This window comes from Engraulis encrasicolus, chromosome 12 (assembly GCF_034702125.1).
Source record: "Engraulis encrasicolus isolate BLACKSEA-1 chromosome 12, IST_EnEncr_1.0, whole genome shotgun sequence".
Classification (NCBI taxonomy): domain Eukaryota; kingdom Metazoa; phylum Chordata; class Actinopteri; order Clupeiformes; family Engraulidae; genus Engraulis; species Engraulis encrasicolus.
Genome location: NC_085868.1, coordinates 28,512,058 through 28,530,200, shown reverse-complemented (window position 1 = coordinate 28,530,200; position 18,143 = coordinate 28,512,058). Strand labels below are relative to the sequence as shown.

Below are 18,143 nucleotides of genomic sequence, written 5' to 3'. Positions count from 1 at the left end.
TTTAATTATGGGCCTTTTTTTAATTACCGCTCAGCGATTGGGCAGGTGACGCACGCGTCTAAACGCCAGGTTGTATAGGCCTATATATATTTTCTATAGACAATGGGCAGGTGGTGGAACAAGTCAGCCTATATTTATTTATTTATTTATTTATTTATTTATTTCCTGTTCTACTTTTAAATACGACTTTCCCCTGCTTGGTGTGGAAATCATTATTTCACGCCTTTGACACAGTGCGACATTACCTCATCTGTCAGAGAACCAATTTGGCTTTATTTACATCCAGTGGCTAGATTAATTAGGCCTACGCTCCCGTCTGACTATAGCCCCTAAAGCTGCCAAGTTATGAGGCCAGGGCTAACTTCACACGTCGAGAGAGAGAGAGAGAGAGAGAGAGAGAGAGAGAGAGAGAGAGAGAGAGAGAGAGAGAGAGAGAGCAAAGAGGCCTGACACACCCAGTCCCAAAATCACTTCGACTGCTTCGTCTGAAGGACAGGTGAAAAAAAAGATGGGAAGAAGAGTAGGCCAGTGAGAGGAAAGCAACGACAGTCCTCCAGGCATAGTGCAATAGTGGACTGGCAGCAACAAGGTAAAAAAACAGATTTCGCATAGTAATTTTCAGAGAAACACACCCATCACGTATCTTTGGAAACGAAAAGCAGCCATGTGACACTGTAACGTCGACTCGTGCCCCTGCTAAGACAGATGTTGGCATGAAAAGAATTTGGGGAGGTGACGTATGTGGTACATAGCTGGTGCTAACACGTAAATGTCGAATTGGTTCATGGCTTTTGATTGGTGCACACTTGTCCACACAGTAAATGCTAACCTTGCACTTCCCCGAAAGGGAAAAAAACATACACAGAGCACAAAGGCCGTTGAATCCACGTGTCACATTTGAAATATATCCCCGCCATTTTCAGCCTCAATTTAGCACGTTTTCTTACAAAATAAAGCATGTTAATAACCATTTGATTCTGGCCCACATTTTTACAGAAATGTTTAGCGCTGTTTGAACTTTGCGAATGGGATGTTGTTGGCGCGAGCTGATGAAATATTTCTTGATTAATAGATCCATGTGGCAAACCGGCTGACATATGGCGCGCGCAAGCAGCTGGGAACGGTACCTGCGGCATCCCCTACGGCCATTAACATATTAGAAGCTTTTGTGCAGTCAGACAGTCGGACTTCATCTTGAGCCCCGGCGCAGAAAGACAGCACCCTAGAGCTGTTTGATATAGCCTTTCAATAATGCATTAGTCCTAAATTTGCAAGGGAGCTGTTCATGGTGCTGAAATACAGCAGCTAAAAGCGCAGCCTCCACTTGCAATAGTTTTCAACGGAGTGCTGTCATTTCCTGGTTTACCCTTAGTTTTTTTTTCCTGGAAAATAAGAGGATAAAGCTCTATACTAAAAAATAGGATTTAAAAAAAATCTAAAGAAGGCAGCGTTATTTTTCAAATTCCATCTGCTAATTCCCAGCGGCTCTTCCTGTAGCTTCGTCTGTGAAATGAAATTCGTGGCCAGTTAAACACTGAAATAATGGATTTAAATCCTATTAAGCATGTACCTTATCGGATGTAGGCAAAATTATCTGAACCCCGTAAACACGCGCGAAGAAATTCACAAGGGATCAGAATTAGGCTACTGTTTATTGTTTATAATCATTGCGTAACTACATCTGCGCGTCTAATATGACAAATGCAGCTAAGGTAATTTGACCTTTAGAGAACAACAGACGAATCAGCTTGTGAATCCTGTGTGATTTGCTTAGCAATACACACAGACGAGTACACGCTCTGTCACACACTCTCACACACAAGCATCTCACGCGTAACAAAGTTCCACAATGTTAGTTCCACACGCGCCACTGAGTTTCCCGCTGGAGAGTTCACATTTATTTTCTGCGCGGCTAATAAATCGAAAACCAACTTTAAGCAGATCAGTTCTGCAAAACAAAAGAGTAACTGTTCGAATGCAGACACCAGGCGACATTCTCCCTCTCTCAGAGTAGCGACTATCCTGCCCCCCAAACCCGACGAGCAATACTTCTCCCTAAATGAAAAAATATATCTCCTTACTCACGCCAATGCTCCGCACTGTAGCCAAAAGCCAAACAGGACCAATAAATGCGTATCTTTTTCCTGGCTCTACAGCAGCGACCGCTCTCATCAGCCGCCTCCATGAAAACCCCGATAGCTGTCTGAAAATATTGCATTTTATATCAGCAAAGCGCGATTAATATTGCATCACCTGCATTTAACATTTCGTTTTTTAAAGGCGGAAAGCGCAAGGCCCCTCGCAACGTATCCTCCAGTAACAGGCGTTTGGTGGTTTTTTTCAGTCGTTGGTCAATGAGAGTAAACAAACATTTATATTGAAATGTTTTTTTTCTTCATGTCATCTCTGTGCTCGTGTGTGTGCGCGCGTGTCAGCGCACGCTCCTCCAACGTTACTATTCACTTCCTTTGACACTGTTTGGAGACGACCGACTCTCCCGTTTCATTAAATGTTTATTGGCACTTCAGTCAGGCTAAGTTAAAAAAAAAAAAAACACTCTCCTCTCAAACTTCCGGTTCCACTGGTAGTTCATCTCTCATATTATTTGGAAGTATAGCCAAGTATTTGGGTCGTGCTGGGTTGGGCTTTGCCAGACTATTTATAACGCTTTTCTTTCACTATGTTTGGGTTTAGAGGAGAAGGCTTGCCGAAGTACCCCAAACGGAATCTGATATCTGGGCTACGGTCACAGAAATACCGTCAGACGATTCATACATAAAATATAAATGATGTCAAGTCCACAAAGAGAACACTTGCCTACCTGCATACGTTGATCTTTCAATTTGTAGTTCATTTGTTTGGAAAATGCTGCTCTGGTGCAAAATTAGCATCATAAGGCCACCTCCCATTAGACAACAGACAATAATTACTCTTGATTTTAATTAGTGTCTTGTTGTATTCCGTTTATTAATTTTCCAGATCTCAGAACATGAATTATTTAATAAACCGAATCAAGGGTATTTCAATTTAGCAACCAGTGAAGTAGCCTACGCAGATTAAAAACGAACTGAATAACTAGGCCCACACATCCCGTGTATTAGGAACAGTTTTCACATTTAAGATTTTATTAGGCTTATTATTATTATTATTATTATTATTATTATTATTATTATTATTTTGTTTTCCGTCTTTTTCATATCATAACCTACTAGGCCAATGGACTAGCTAATTGGGCTTATCTAGGACCCATATACAGGGTACATAACCTGTTTGGCCAAACTCATCCTATTTTACGCACATTTACATCAGGTCTAGGCTATTCCTACAGGCTACAACATATTTTTGGAAAAAACCTGCTCGTGCTTATTTCCAAATCTGATAAAAGACCATTATGCTTCCATAATCAAGCTACTATTAAGTATTAATTCCTGCTCTCCTATTGTAGGCTTTATCAATTAGCCTAAATGTGATTGGAGTTTGCCTGCGTGTTATTGTGGCTGTACACTACAGTATAACGTCTGAGGCGCAGCCTACACAGAGGATTCAGCAGACAACACTGAATCAAATTAAAAATTAATAGCTGAGAGCAGCTTTGGGCTTTGGGATACTGTAACAAAATATCAAAAGGTATCATACTAAGCAGTCTGAATAGTATTAGCCTACATAGGCCTGGTAATAATAATAATAATAATAATAATAATAATAATAATAATACGCATGACAATAACGCAGTTAATTGTTAATGTTGAAGTAGCCTATTAGGCAGGGTCAATATTAAATTATTCTTAAGCAACTTTCCTTTCTCCTGCCCTATATGTAGGCTAATCCATAGTCCATCCGTTTTTATTTCCAACTTCACTTAGCTGTTGCTGCTGTTGCTACATCAGCTTCCAACTAGAGATTTCACAGTCCTTAGCCTGTGTTTGGGAAATGTAGTTTGAAAGAAAGAAAGAAAGAAAGAAAGAAAGAAAGAAAGAAAGAAAGAAAGAAAGAAAGAAATCAGTCTATAACAAGTCACTCTGTGTGTATCTAAGAGCCTCTTTTTTCTCGTTGGACTGCAGTGTGTTATAATCGTGCCTTCCTTCTGGGCCCCCCATTAGGGGTCAGTGTAACAGGCCCACTGCTAACCAGCATGTAAGGCTATGTGTCATCTACAGTGCATCTGGTTACATGTTTTGGATGTGCTCATGACTCTCATTACAGGTCCTTCCATTAATAATAATTATAATAATAATACTAATACTAATAATAATAATAATAATAATAATAATAATAATAATAATAATGTTGTTGTTGTTTCCACAAAGTGAAAGCAGAAGAGACAGCTTGGTTTTTTTCTCTTTCGTTCATTTATTTAGAAGATCGCTAGGAACTCCGACCCCTCTGCTTGGATTTGGCTTACAGAATGATGAACAGATGATGGAGTGATGTGTATGCAAAACTGAAGGAGAGGACAACAGGGGAGACGGCTCCACGGACGGATGGTGCACAGGTATGAAAGTGTGACACACAAAGTGGCCTTGTTGTAAACATACGTGTGCACAAAATAAATTATTACTTACACAAACTTTTTTTCTTAAGTCTTTTTTCTTCTTCTTCTTTTAACAATTAACACGACAAACAACGTTGTGTCAATGTGTGAAAAACAGGCATTTAACAGTGATTTTACACCATCCACAAAGGCCTACCAGTAGATACTCTATGTAGTGCTTTCTTGTAAATGCATAGAATGTTTGCACTGCAAACCAAAATATACAAAAGAAATAAAGATTCTCTTTTTTGATCTTCCAGAATACATTTTCTCATCTGAATGTAAAGTATACTGTCTGAGTCATGCGTGTGTTTAAGAATTCCATCATTGGCCATTTTCGTTGGGCAACAAATGCCAATGACAACAAAATACTGAAACGTCTTTTTTCTCGGATGAAAAGAAATAAATTGACTCGCCTTATAAGTTCTGTGAACAAGTGTTATCATTTGTATATACACAAAATATCATTGGAATATAATCTAACCAATCTAAACAACAGCAAATTTCAGTGCAAATTCAAAATAAACACGTGTGGTGATGGCCAACATCAGATTCCCTTCAGACCTAGAAGGGGACTCAATTCCAGCTCTTACGCCGTGCCTTTCCTCCATTCCATTTTCTGCAGTGATTACAGACGTTGGGAACACGAAATACAACTCGTTGATAACTGGATAAGACTGATAATAAGGAGACTGCTTTTTGGACATAACCAAAGTTAGTAGCTTCCGGATGTTTTAACAAACAGATAAATAAATACACAAGTATTTAGGTAAATAAATAGATAAATAAATACACAAATCAGTAAAACAACATAGCGCTAAACAATGAGGTAATCCTTCCATGGCTGTTTTGATCATTTAAAATAAGTGTTACTGGAAAAAAGTAACGTGATAAAAGTAAAGCTTGACTTCAGTACCGCAATGTTTTTTTCCTTCCAAAAGGCAGAGATTCTGTAGGAGTGGTTGTGTAACATCAGAGCAACTGTGAAAGGAGTTGATCTAGATTACCTGTCGTTTGCATACTTCACATTCACCAGTTTTGTGAAAATAAATCGGTGGGATTATCAAACTACACAAAACCGTGTAAGAATCATATTTGTCTGTAGCCACACCGCTTTGAAAATATCCCGTGTCAAAAGCAGACCGAAAACGATGTTTGTGTGTATGTTCCTTGGTCCCCAAATTCAGTCCAAATACAACGCCAGGGTCCATCAGTGGGCCGCCGAAAATTTCAACCGCTTTTGTTTTTGTCTTTGGTTGCAAAACCATACCCGCACAACGTTCTTTTTCAGGTCCAACTTTTCTGCTATGGCCGCTATCTTCTCAGATGATGGCCGGGGCTGTACGGCAAAGTAAGCTTCCAAAGACCGTTTCTCTGGCGCTGCTATCGACGTCCGCTTTCGCTTCTTTTCGCTCCCATTGAAAAGTTCGGGCTTGTTCATTTTCTCCCTCTGGGCACCCTCGGCCTCCTCCAGCCACGCCTGAAGAATAGGCTTGAGCGCGATCATGTTGTTATGCGACAAAGTTAACGACTCGAAACGGCAAATGGTACTTTGGCTAAGCGAGCCCACACCGGGAATTTTCAGGTTAGCGAGGGCACCACCCACGTCCGCCTGTGTCACCCCTAGCTTGATCCGCCTCTGCTTGAAACGCTCCGCGAACGCCTCCAGCTCCCTTGGGTCTGTGTCCGAGTCACTGATGGAGGGCAGTCCGTTGTTTGTCAGTCCCGGTGCGCCCTGACCGCCGCCGTGGTGTCCCGGTAAGAGCCCATGGTGCGTCAGGGGCGAATTCATGTTCATAGCAGCCTGGTGAGAGAGGTGGCTCAAGCCGTGCATGTGTGAGTGTGGATGTGGATGAGCCGAGGTGGAGATCAGTCCCCCGCCGCCGCCACCACCGCCGCCTCCGGCCCCGTCGTGCGACGACATGAGGCTGAGCGACGAGGAGGTGATGTGGTCCATGAGGTCCTGCGGTTCCAGGTTCTGGTGAGGATGGTGGTGGTGGTGATGATGGTGGTGGGCCAGTGGCACGGTGGAGGTAGACGAGCATGGCACGCTGTTCATGGTGTGGTAGGTCGCGTCCGGCTTGAAGGGGTGAGTCTTGGCCTGAGACACGGCGATGTCCACGGCCGCCAGAGCTTCGGCGCGGGCCAACAGAGTCTCATCCAGACTTGCGAATATGTTGCTCTGCAGCTGTAAGCCAGGAGACAGCAGGGGAGAAGGGCAGAGCGAGAAAGAAAGACAGAGAGGCAACAGCAGAGAGAGGCAGGCAGGCACATACACAGAGGCGAGGAGAGGGTAGAGAGAAAAGGAGGTTGAGAAGGAAGGGAAAAAACAGAGGAATAAATGGATATGTCAGCTAGGGAATACTGTCAACACATAACACATAGAGAATATTCCTTTTAGAAGCTTCCAGTCATAAAAATTAATACAAAAAAGGGTGAAGTCGGAGCCTTCACTGAGCATGACTTTCAAAGAAGATCACAGGCGTTTCAGATGATTGCCGTGGAATACATGAAAAAAACATTAAGCGCGCGGCTTGGCAGAATGTGCCTCGCAGCGTTGTGCAGCTTCCACGCGCCTCGTCTACCGGAGAGGGACAGCGAAAGAAGTTTTTTAGGGTGCTCTTTACCTGTGGAGTTTGGAGACATGCTCTTCGGATCGCTTCCGAGCTGGAATGCAGGGTCGTATACTTGGGCTCCGGTAAGCTCGGATGCATGGCGAAATGTGGCTGTTTGCTGTTCATGGACATCATCTTTGCGAGCCTCTCTTCTTCCACAAAAATCAAATAAATAAAGTGCCCGAGAGTCAAGGGAAGAAAACAACAACAGCAAAGAACTGTCGGCGAAGAAAACAAGTCGAATAAACAAATCCCCTTTCAGTGTGTGTGCGAGAGTGTATCAGAGTGTGTATCTGGTGATAATGATGCGCAGCTTCCAGCCCACGAGACGCAGCGGAGATGCCTGCAGTCTCTTGGTCGCGCGTGTCTGTCTGCCGCTCGGCAGCGCGAGGGATGAGAAGTGCTCTAACACCTGAGCCCCTCAGATCTCGTCAAGCGAGAGCGCCTTCTCTCGCGAGACATGGAACGGTGCAGCCTGACAGATAACGGGCCTGCTTGGAGCGCAAGTGACTCTCGCCTCTCCTTCTTCCCACTCCTCTCCTCTGCCTGCTCTGAGCTCCTTTTCTCCTGTCCGAGCCTCTTCTTCCCACCGGCCCGGACCAATACCAATATGCAAAAGGCAAAAGGGGGGCTCTACACCTGTGGATCAACCACGCATGCGTATTTTACTGGGATAAAAATCGATAATCAGAATTGGGCTGCTGAAAATGCAATTTCACTGTATTTTTTTTTTACTCCGTTTTTGTGTTTGTTTTTCTACTAAAATGGTTTGTTTGTTTGTTTGTTCATTTTATTCTGTTGAACAAGAGAAATAGCATTACTAATTAAAGTCGCTAGTCATTTTTATATTTTACATAATCAATAACATTGCAAACGAAATTTAAGAACAGTTCGATATAGTCTAGGGCCTAATATGTTTTTATTGAGTGTGATATTGCCACTTTCATTTAACAGTAACAGTCTTTTCTACTCCAAGAATTGGAGTATTGCGCACATAATTCAGATTGATTTTAGAGAGGACTCTCTCTGCATTTATGTTTTAGGCCCTATTTAAACGAATACTCCGATTCAGACTTTAACAGGGGAAATGCAAACAAGGAAATTAAATTACACTAGATTATAATGCACTTTAAATAGTTCTTGTGTAGTGACTGACAGTGAAAGAAAGGGCAAGCTGTCCTGCATGCATCATAACTGACCAAACTTTACGGCAGATTAAAATAAATATATAAATGCTTTGATGGCAAAATATCTGGATGTACTGACACACCATATAGGCTACAGTAGGCCTATTATTCTTGACCGGCCAGTTGCGTCCAAAGAAACCCCCGGGGAATTGTGTATCAGTGTGTGTTTGTCTGTGTGCCATAGAGGTCCACAGCAACATTTACAAGTCTGCCATGACTTTTGAGACGCGGGGCAACCTTACCCTCTTTGCCATGTAAACTAGAAATGACTTCAAAAGCTCCCCATCCCGAGTAGCCTATGCAAAATGCCGTTTGCCCGCGGGCCTGTCCAGCAATTAAGGGGCTACCAGAAGAAAATGTGTTCTTTCCATGCTCAGGGCAGACTTCAAAAGGCCGTCATGTCATCGCCAAAGCTCAAGAGAAAATATTGACATTGATGCCAAGGCAAGACACCGCGAAGACCTTTCCTCACAGAGGTTGTTGTGCAACACGGCACAATGCCTTGATTTAGTATGCAAATTTAACGATATCATGTATATTTCACAAACCTCTAATCACTGCATGAATTTTTAATTGGCTAACCGTGGTGCGTTTGAACAAATGAAGCGTTCATTCATTTGGATGTATTAATTTCTTTAAAGACTGTGTACAAGGTTACGGTGGATATTAAATCAATTTGTTTAGTGCTCATCAGGCGATGATCACGGCTTAATGACGGCGGCGTAAAAGACCAATTTGTTTCAGTCGACAAGTCTCCTCCACCATTAAGACGCACGTGCCAATGGATCACTTTAATACCGTGACGCGAGGTTGGTGGGTTGGCACGGTAACGCACGTGTTACCAAGATTGCAGGTAGAGGGTAAAATCCTAATTAAGACATCTCCAGTTAGGTGTACCTAAAAATAAATAATGCGCATCGAAAAATAATTGATTTATGTGAAATGACGCCAAATGCCATTCTAAAATATTATGAAAGCTGATCATTACACTGTGCAATATAATCTATAGTCTTCAAATAGCCGTCAAAATGGAAATACCTAATTTTTATCAACTTGTTCTAAGAGACACAGACACTGAGTAACGTAAGTAGTAGTTAAAAGCCAACGTGTTATTCTAAAATGTTAAGGTAAAGTTGAAATACCCATTACAGATTGAAGTTTAGTATTAAATTCTTTTATTATTTTTTTATATAAAAATGAGTTGTCAAAGACTGAGTACAAAACATCTGCAAGTTCTACAAAAAAGCTATTTAGACATAAAATATCAAAAACATTGCATACAATGGATATCAATACTCAAATAATGTGTGAAAATGGTCTTCATACACTTGGCATTTCGACTTAACACATCCATTGGGCATTTCACGTAAGTCGAAGAAATGTAGAAATCCTGATCCTCACTTGACCATCCTATATCTGAAAATATCTTTCTATGCTAAGAAAAATACTTTGAGGGCAGACAGGCTCAGGCCAGACCTCAAATACGATGCCGTTACTGGCCATGACACTCAAATGTTTTAAACCAGTGTCTTTTTGAACACAGTCATTCAACAGTCACCACAAGAGTAAATCAAAATAGTTGGTTAGATTGGACTGAAGATCAGTGGGGAACAAGGGACACCACATATGGTCATATAGATAGCCATCACTGACAAAAAGGAAGACAATAACAACAATGATGATGACAGTCATTCTTAGTGGGTATAATTTTAAAATCTTTAAAAAAAAAACAGTTGATTATGGATTTCTCATCAGCTGACCATTCCGCATAAATGACTATCAAAAGAGGAAAGACACTCAGGTACGCCTGGACAGTTTTGAGGGACTGGAGGTCAGTGGGCCACTTGGACGACCACGTTTGGTCACCTGGACAACCACCTGGGCTGCCAGCAATGACGAAGACGAGGCTGAGGATGACAAAGACGATAGCGACGACGATGATGATGAAGATAAAGACGACGATCTCATCCCAGCAGAGATCTTTCTCGGTTTGCCCTCATCCTGTCCATCCTCAAACCCCAGCACTGAGCTGCCTTGACTTCCAGGGGTGTCAGTTTGCTCTGACGTGCCCGGCTCGCAATCTCTGGTGCTAATAGAACTCGAGCCACTTGGTCCTTCACCATCAGAAATCAAAGAGTCCAACTCGCTCATCTTCTCCTGGTAAGCTGCGTCCATGTAGGCTTCGCTGGAGCCACTTGCTTGTGGATCTCCAATACAACGGCCGACGTCTGGAGAATCTGCAGCAGTGGTGGTGCTGGTGCTGGTGTTCGTGCTGGTCGTTCCCTTAAAACACAGGGCAGTCAACCATGGCATTTCTCGCGAGTTGTTTTTGGAGGATGGTTTTTGTTGCTCGGAGGATGTGGGAGTTGCACTTGGACCGCAGCCATCGAAACTCAACCTACGCAGGTACGAGAGAGGCCCACGACCTTGACCTTGACCTTGACCACACCCGCGGCCCACCCTCCCCTCGCTCTGCACCAATGGGCTTCTCAGACTGAGGCTGCGAATAGCCGTGGAGGGTGTGGTCGGGCTAGACAAGCCAATGGAGGACATAAAAACGCTGGCAGCTCCCACCTCTCCACTCAGCTTATGAGGAGTGGTGGTGGAGTCATTGTCCAGAAGCCTCTCAGAGGTGGTCAACAGGAGGCCTTGGTTGCTATGGAAACCCGACGGCATCCCATCCACCAGGTCGGTGCGCACGCTGGCCTCCTCCATCTCGCTCAGGCTCCTTCTCATGGTGGCGATGCGATCTCCCATAACCGGCGTGCCACCCGGAGTGCTCTCCCTAGCATCACCAGGCAGGAAGCTCTCCGCCGCGCAACCTGCCGTGCTCTCCTCCCTACCATCAGAGTGGGCACTCTCTGTGGACCCAGTGGCAGCTTTGGCACTGGGATTGGCCAAGCGTGAATCTCCTCGCCCGGTGGCAGCGTTTGTGCCAGGGTTGGCCTGCAGGCTGTCCCTCTGGGCCGTCAGCTCCTCGATGTACTGGTCGCTCCGCTCCAGAGCCCTCTTCAGGTGGGCCACGTCTCGCTCGTGCTGTTGCAGCTTCGCCTCCATGGCTGCCACTGTGTACCGGCCGTACCTGAGAAACACACAGGCAAACTAGGGCTGTAACAGTATTGTATCGAATCTAGAAATCGTGATGCGCAGTCACAATACTGCATCGTGATACAAGAGGGCAAGTATCATGATACGCCCAACGTTCGGTTAACGCCAGAAAATAACCACATGAAATGTGATATCATTAATATCATTATCTTTAACCTTTTTTACATTATACGATCATCAAAAAGATACATTTTAAAAAACGTGGGATGTATTGAAACCTAGGTCAAAAATCGTGACACGAACCGAATCGTGAGTTGAGTGTAACGTTACAGCTCTAATGAAAACACAGACAAGTTTTAGCGTATGTCAGAACAAACGACTATAGGAATGAAAGGTTAGGGTCTCTTGCAGAATTTTCATTAGTAAATGTGGTGAAGAGCTGGCCGATGTCAGACATGTGCGGTTTCATGAGAAATATGAAATGAATACCCCTAAAAGTATAAATGTTTTGCTGAAACAACTTACATTACATTACATTCACAACACAAAGCCTTTCCCCTTTTCAGAGGACCAGGTCAAGGTGGTACGGTGTCGCTGTTGTTTATATTGAAAACACTAAACCATCAGTCTTCACAATGTCCCTTCTATACAATATTGCTAAACATGAAATGCAATGGAGGAAAGATAAGCATTATTTGACGGCTAGTTTGCCTCAGAATGCCACTACTCACTTTCGAGGAGAACGGTTCTCCACCTCGGCCTTCAAGCGCATATTCTCCTGGACAAGGTCCACGTTCTGGGCTCGCAAGGTTTTGTTTGCCTTCAGGACAGAAAGATAGAGAGAGTGAGAGTGGAAAGAGAGTGAGAGACAGGGTGTGGGGGATGCACTTTCACTAAATTCACAGAGTCCACTTTCCTTGATTCAGCACCTTCAGAGACATAACGCCAATAGAAGAAAAACATTCCTTGCCCGGCATCCACGGCCAAACTTTACCGCACTGCATGGGAGAGAGAGCTGATAAAGTCTGCCCACATTTTTAAACGGCAAATAAAAGGTGGAATGATTCGAGGCAAAAACCCTGACTATGTGTCTATAGTGATTTTCCAAGGTCTGCACACAACATTTACCTCAGAGTACACTCCCAGGCCATTCAAAACTTCTTTTTCATTTTCTTGTTTTATGTGTTCCCACTGCACTTGTTGGTCATCCTCCAAAACTATTTACGTTGATTGGGTGCTACAATGGGTTTGACCTAATGCTCCTACTACGTCAAAACCTTGAGAGTTGTGTGAAAACGGGCCGAAATGAAACCTCTTAAACCTTTTAATGAAAGCTCTTTGCCAGCAGGCTTAGCAGTAATGCTTTTTAAGATAGGCAACCACAGCAATTCTAGACTAAATTCATTTGTTTCCTTCCCCAATGTGTTGTTTACAATTTCAAACAGAAAGTCACACAGGTCAAGAAAATGATGGTGGTCTGAGTGTTGATACGTTCACCTACTGTACCCAAAACTTTCAGACCAGTCAAACACAACGGTGGCTTCAGTGAACAATTAGCAATAAAAGTATCATTTAAATGTTTTATAGTACTACAAGTCTTAGTTTCAAACATGTTTAAATGTGTTGAAGTTTAAACACAGAAAGTAACGGCATGTTTCCATCTTTCTCTTACAGACAGAGCTCCTGGTTGCCATTGAGTCATGACCATGTGACCAGACCATGTGACTGTGACCTCACCTCTCTGAGCTTCTCCAGGTCCTGCTTGACCTTGTCGTAGAGGTCAGTGGCGGCCCTCAGTTTGGCTGCCCACTCTTGCATCTGGCTGGGGTCAAGTCCCCTCCGCTGTTCCCCATCGTCATCCTCTTCCTCCTCCTCCTGGGTGCGCGACACCGATACGGCCGCGCCGGGCTCCAGCAGCGTTTCGAGTTGCGTCTCAGCCGCCCGGTTTCTGTTTCGCAGCTCCTCGTTTTCCTGCTCCAGCCTCTCGATTTCATCCTGAGGAGAGGAGAGGAGAGCAAAGCACCCCGTTGGCACGCCGAGCACCATGCTGTGCCGGGCATGCCCAATACCAGCGCTGGCAGCGGAGGAAAAGGACAGGAGAGGAGACGGGCAGGCCCGTCATAGCCGGACACCCAAACTAGGCAATAGCCAAGGGCCCTCAGTTGAAAGGGAGCCCCTCTGGTAATGGCTAATTATTTACTTGTATTCAAATGACAGTAATACGAACTTTGTGAGTATGGCAGTACCTCCCTAAATTCAATTCCCAAATAGTTCTAGTACTATTAAAATATCACCTCGAGATGGCCCCCTCCTTACTAGTTTGGAGAGGAGAAGAACAGGGTAAGGGCCCCCAAGTCCCTGTTTGCCTAGGGCTCCCAAATATACCCCGAAACAGCCCTGGAGACGAATCGAGCAGTGTGAGTCCAGTGCATCAGTCAGATCAGAGAGAGAGGCAGAGAGAGGCTGCCTTGGCACCAGCAGAGTAGAGTACCAGTGGAAAGGTCACACGATCATCACATGATCGAGTCCCAGGGTATCTCTTAACAGATGATCTGGCAACCTGGCTGCAACTACTGTACTTTTCTACTTTTATAAACTAAAGTTGTTACCCCTGTAGTTTTGCAGACCTGATAGTTGAAGAAATTCTCAAGTCTGAACCTTTAACACCTTTTGAAATTAGAAAATTACCTAATGGCTATATTTTATTCTTGTAAACAAACTTTGTCAAGACTGAAATAAGGCACTGCGCCTGAATACTTCAAGCCCTGAGAATATCTGCAGGGTTAAGTTTATATTGCTATTCTTTATGATATGTGATGCGATAAAAGTAATCCTGAAAACCCTATGCCCTAAAGGACGAGAGAAATTACAGGGCATTTTGTGTATGTGTCCAATTAAAGCCTCCATTTACTGTAGTTTCATTGTTCCTCTTGTTCAATGCAAACAACATGAAAAGCAGTGTGTTAGGGGTTCATAAAGTTTGTGGCGTGACATTTATAATTTTTTAATGAGACAAAACATGGAACTCAGGTTGTTTCTGGAACAGATGCCCTTTCGGGATGAATAATTAACTCTTCTGTCTTTTAATGTTCTCCTCTTTTAATACTGTTAATTTAAAGTGATTTCTGCAAACATAGAAGCGCTATAATGAAGCTCATACTACAACAATGTTAAATTTCTAATTGTTATGCATAATAAACTGTACATGCCTTTACACAGATTAATTACAACACTACACACGTCTTTATTTTATGATACTTTGTACTTACTGTAGATACTGTGCCAGTCCGCTACTTTCATTGTGAACTCAAAATGAACCGTGCCGGTGCCTGTTAGAGTTTTCCCAGATATTGAACTGTATGTACACAGAGTGCTAACATGTTGAAAGTTTCTGAAATTGATTTGCAATGTTGCCATGCTGTACTCAGGTTTTTTTACACCGTCCTCTGGAAGATATGCCAATATTGAGCACAGTACTCTCACACAGCACTTGAATATGAAATGCAACTGAGCTTTTTTATTCCCTGGCTAGTGAACTTTAAGTTTGTCATTAAAGAGGAATTCCCCTTTTACAAAACTCTGTATCCCATCACTATATTTCTCCGTGATATACTGTAATAGAGGATTATGTTGACAATAGATAGAATACCTTTATGTTAAATATTAAACCTTTCATTGTTTTTTCTAAAGGTGATTTGATAAGTCATCAAATCAACTCAAGAAAAAAATTACAACATACATGGGTATCTACTAACAAATGTTCAATATAGTTTGCTGTCTCACAGATTATTTCAGCCATCATGACATCCATCAGCTTTGTTTGCGAATGAAACTGAATGTAATGGGAAGCCAGACAATCGCATAGATAGACATACTGTATGATCTCTCTCTTAGTCCTTTAAATATTAATGAATTAAACAAGTACATTACTGAATTGCATTACACTTTGCTGAAGTTTCTCCAAAGCAATTTCTTTACTACAGGATATTGGTTACACTACCTGAAGCAACGTGAGGTTAGGTACCTTGCTCAATGATGTTTCAGCCATTACCTACACGTATTTTAAGGTGGGATTTGAACATGCTACCGTCTGATCTCTCAACCAACTCCCTAACCATTAGACTAGGGATGTCAAACTCAAGCCCGGGGGCCAAATCTAGCCCACGGAGTCATTTTATTTGGCCAGCGAGATCATTTCAAATGTGAATTACATTTGGCCAACATACACCATTATTGTATAGCGTAACAAGACTTGAACATGACATTTGGTGAGTCACAGGAATATGAGTTGGCCCAGTTCAATGAAACAGCTCACACTCATATGCAATTTGTACACATGCAGTATTGAGTGCATGCACTTTCTAGATTTTGATGTTGGCCCTCGGTCAATTTGAGTTTGACAACCCTGTATTAGACCATGGCTGCCCGTATAAAGTCTGTCTACAGTATATGGCCCTGCCGTGACCTAACAGTAGGACACTGTTACTACACCGGCGACCCTGGTTCGATTCAGGCCTGGGTCATTTGCTGACACCCCCACGCCCCCCCTTACTTCCTGTCGCCGCTCATACTGTCCTATCAAAATAAAGGCAAAAATGTCCCTTAAAAAAAGAAATGTCTATATCCATGATGCACCTCATACTCCTTGAGCAGCAACTCTCCCCTGGTCTTCCTCAAGCGCCTCTTCAGACTCGGGCTTTGGGGATCGTCACCCTCATTCGTCGCCCCTGTGGACCCCGAGAAAACACACAGATCAGAGCACACTAAATGACAAATGACGAACAGTTTGCTAACATTTGACAACTCTGGTCAAACATCTGTAGTCGCTCATGTATTCTTTTGTATGATTACATTATTATGATTTTGATAAAATGTAATGACTGACTGGTAAAATATAAGATGTGAGTCTTGATAAATACAACAAAACATCTCTGGGTGACAAATTGACTGACATGATCATGGATGAATGTATAGTATCCTACCCTCATAATTAAACCTTTCTTAGTCTCTATATCCTGGTGTCAAATGCCGTTCTGGGGCTTTCATTTGCAACTATAAAGTCACACTAGTTTTAAATAACATCTGTGTCAGTTGGGCCTCAATGCCTCTGTTCCACTGCCGGTTTTCTGGTAGGCCTACAGCTCCACACAGCGCAACTCGGCCACCTGTGTTGAGCTGTAGGCCTACCAGAAAACCGGCAGTGGAAAAGAGGCAAACGTGTCTGATTTCACATGAAATTACACATTACATGATTATGCCATAGCATGTTTTATATTCTCCAAAAGTGACAGTCTTCACACACAGTGAAAATGTATGTCAGGTTATACGCATATAATGTACAGATGTATGAGCACTCAGCAAGTCTACAGTTTATGTCTGATGAGGCTCACCTATGATCTCTTTGCAGGGGTTATCCGGGGTGATGGGAACTCTACAGGTAGGGCACTGACTTGACTTGCTCAGCCACACTTCCATGCACAGGGAGCAAAAGACATGGTGGTTACAGCAGATCACCGGCTGTCGAACCTGTATTGAATATCATGATATTAAAGCTAATGTCAGGGGGGGTTTTCCACTTCAAATACAACACTCAATAAACTTATGACTGGATTATTCATGTTATTCATAACAAAAACGTTAATTTCTCCTCCTGGGTAGCTTTCTTGACATTATAACCTGTGCAGCTATGATAGTTATAAGCGTTAAACAACCGTGTTCATGAATGTTCTCCTTAAATGGAGTCGCCTACCCTGCATGGTGCCTGAGTACAGGCTCTAGTTACTAGGTCTAGAACCATACAATGTATCTATTTGTATACTTCCGCCAAAAGTGTGACATTGTTGATACATTGTTTCTGTTAGTTGCCAAGTCATGCAACACTGGACGCCACATGTTGTGACTTTGGGGCTTGTACATAACTCAAGTTTGTTTACGTCCTGCACAAAAAGCAGACGGAATAGAGTGCCTGTCGAATTTTGCAGGTGGTTATTGAATACCCCCTTTACTATTAAAATTTATAAAACTACAACATAACTTGGGTTTTGATTGCACAGTCAATGCATCAACATGACTGTCGTGCACAACTAGCTACCATATATTAGCTGGCTAACGGTTTGGATGTATTCATGTCTCTTTGTGCAGAGTTGTGTCGCCGCGCACAAGTGTGTTACCTTTCCGAGGCAAATCTGGCAAGACATTGGCAGTGTTAAGGAGATGGTAACGTTTTGACAAGTCTGTGCCATTATATTCTAATCCACCACGACCAGGCACTGAACGCAAAGTTGCAACACTACCCAGAGCCGTAGAGAAAGAGTTGTCCTGAAGCCGTTGACGGCCGCGGACGAGCATGGCTGCTCTACATCCGGGGTTTCGCCGTCACTTCATTTTGCTCAAAGGGTCCTGTGCAGCAACGGGGACGCCATTGAGTGTCGTTGGCGTGTCGACCACTTCCCAGGTAAGTTGATATAATAGGGAGATTAATCAAAGTTGTCTGTCTGTGTCAGCGTAAGCTATCACAAGTACAGTCTCTGAGGATGTAATTTTTCCAGTTTGGGTAATATAAAATCACAATGGTAATGTGAAAACCCGTTAATTGTGTGGTAGCGTTTTCAGCACGGCGCTTGGTTCAACTTTGGATTTTGACGTGTTCGCAAAACATCAATGCTACCTTTCAATCTATATTTTAAACGATGACATGTCACATATGTCGCATATTTTATAAGATACCGTCCTGTTGTCTTCTGTCAATATCCATACAGTCGT

At 43.1% G+C, this 18,143-nt stretch overlaps 2 protein-coding genes across 2 annotated transcripts; both read right to left on the bottom strand.

Moving 5' to 3' along the window:
* Window positions 1-5,713: 5,713 nt before the first annotated feature.
* pou4f1 (POU class 4 homeobox 1) lies at window positions 5,714-7,281 on the bottom strand. Its single transcript, XM_063212627.1, has 2 exons — window positions 7,159-7,281; window positions 5,714-6,719 (listed from the first exon to the last, which is right to left on the bottom strand). Exons 1-2 carry the CDS (start codon window positions 7,279-7,281, stop codon window positions 5,742-5,744), a joined length of 1,101 nt encoding a protein of 366 aa, XP_063068697.1. The 3' UTR covers window positions 5,714-5,741.
* A 2,210-nt stretch (window positions 7,282-9,491) lies between these two features.
* Window positions 9,492-17,669, bottom strand: obi1 (ORC ubiquitin ligase 1). The gene is made up of 6 exons (XM_063212626.1): window positions 17,552-17,669; window positions 16,772-16,907; window positions 16,017-16,108; window positions 13,119-13,376; window positions 12,113-12,201; window positions 9,492-11,415 (listed from the first exon to the last, which is right to left on the bottom strand). Exons 1-6 carry the CDS (start codon window positions 17,621-17,623, stop codon window positions 10,131-10,133), a joined length of 1,932 nt encoding a protein of 643 aa, XP_063068696.1. The 5' UTR covers window positions 17,624-17,669; the 3' UTR covers window positions 9,492-10,130.
* Window positions 17,670-18,143: the final 474 nt, after the last annotated feature.

What these genes read in the sequence shown, in the direction of transcription:
- pou4f1 (XM_063212627.1), bottom strand. Translation starts at nt 7,281, where the DNA reads ATGATGTCCATGAACAGCAAACAGCCACATTTCGCCATGCATCCGAGC. An exon ending in CATGTCTCCAAACTCCACAG is followed by an intron (nt 6,720 to 7,158) that starts GTAAAGAGCACC and finishes CCTGGCTTACAG; the next exon opens with CTGCAGAGCAACATATTCGC.
- obi1 (XM_063212626.1), bottom strand. Translation starts at nt 17,623, where the DNA reads ATGGCACAGACTTGTCAAAACGTTACCATCTCCTTAACACTGCCAATG. An exon ending in TGCTGCTCAAGGAGTATGAG is followed by an intron (nt 13,377 to 16,016) that starts GTGCATCATGGA and finishes TCCTCTCCTCAG; the next exon opens with GATGAAATCGAGAGGCTGGA. An exon ending in ACCTGGAGAAGCTCAGAGAG is followed by an intron (nt 12,202 to 13,118) that starts GTGAGGTCACAG and finishes TCTGTCCTGAAG; the next exon opens with GCAAACAAAACCTTGCGAGC.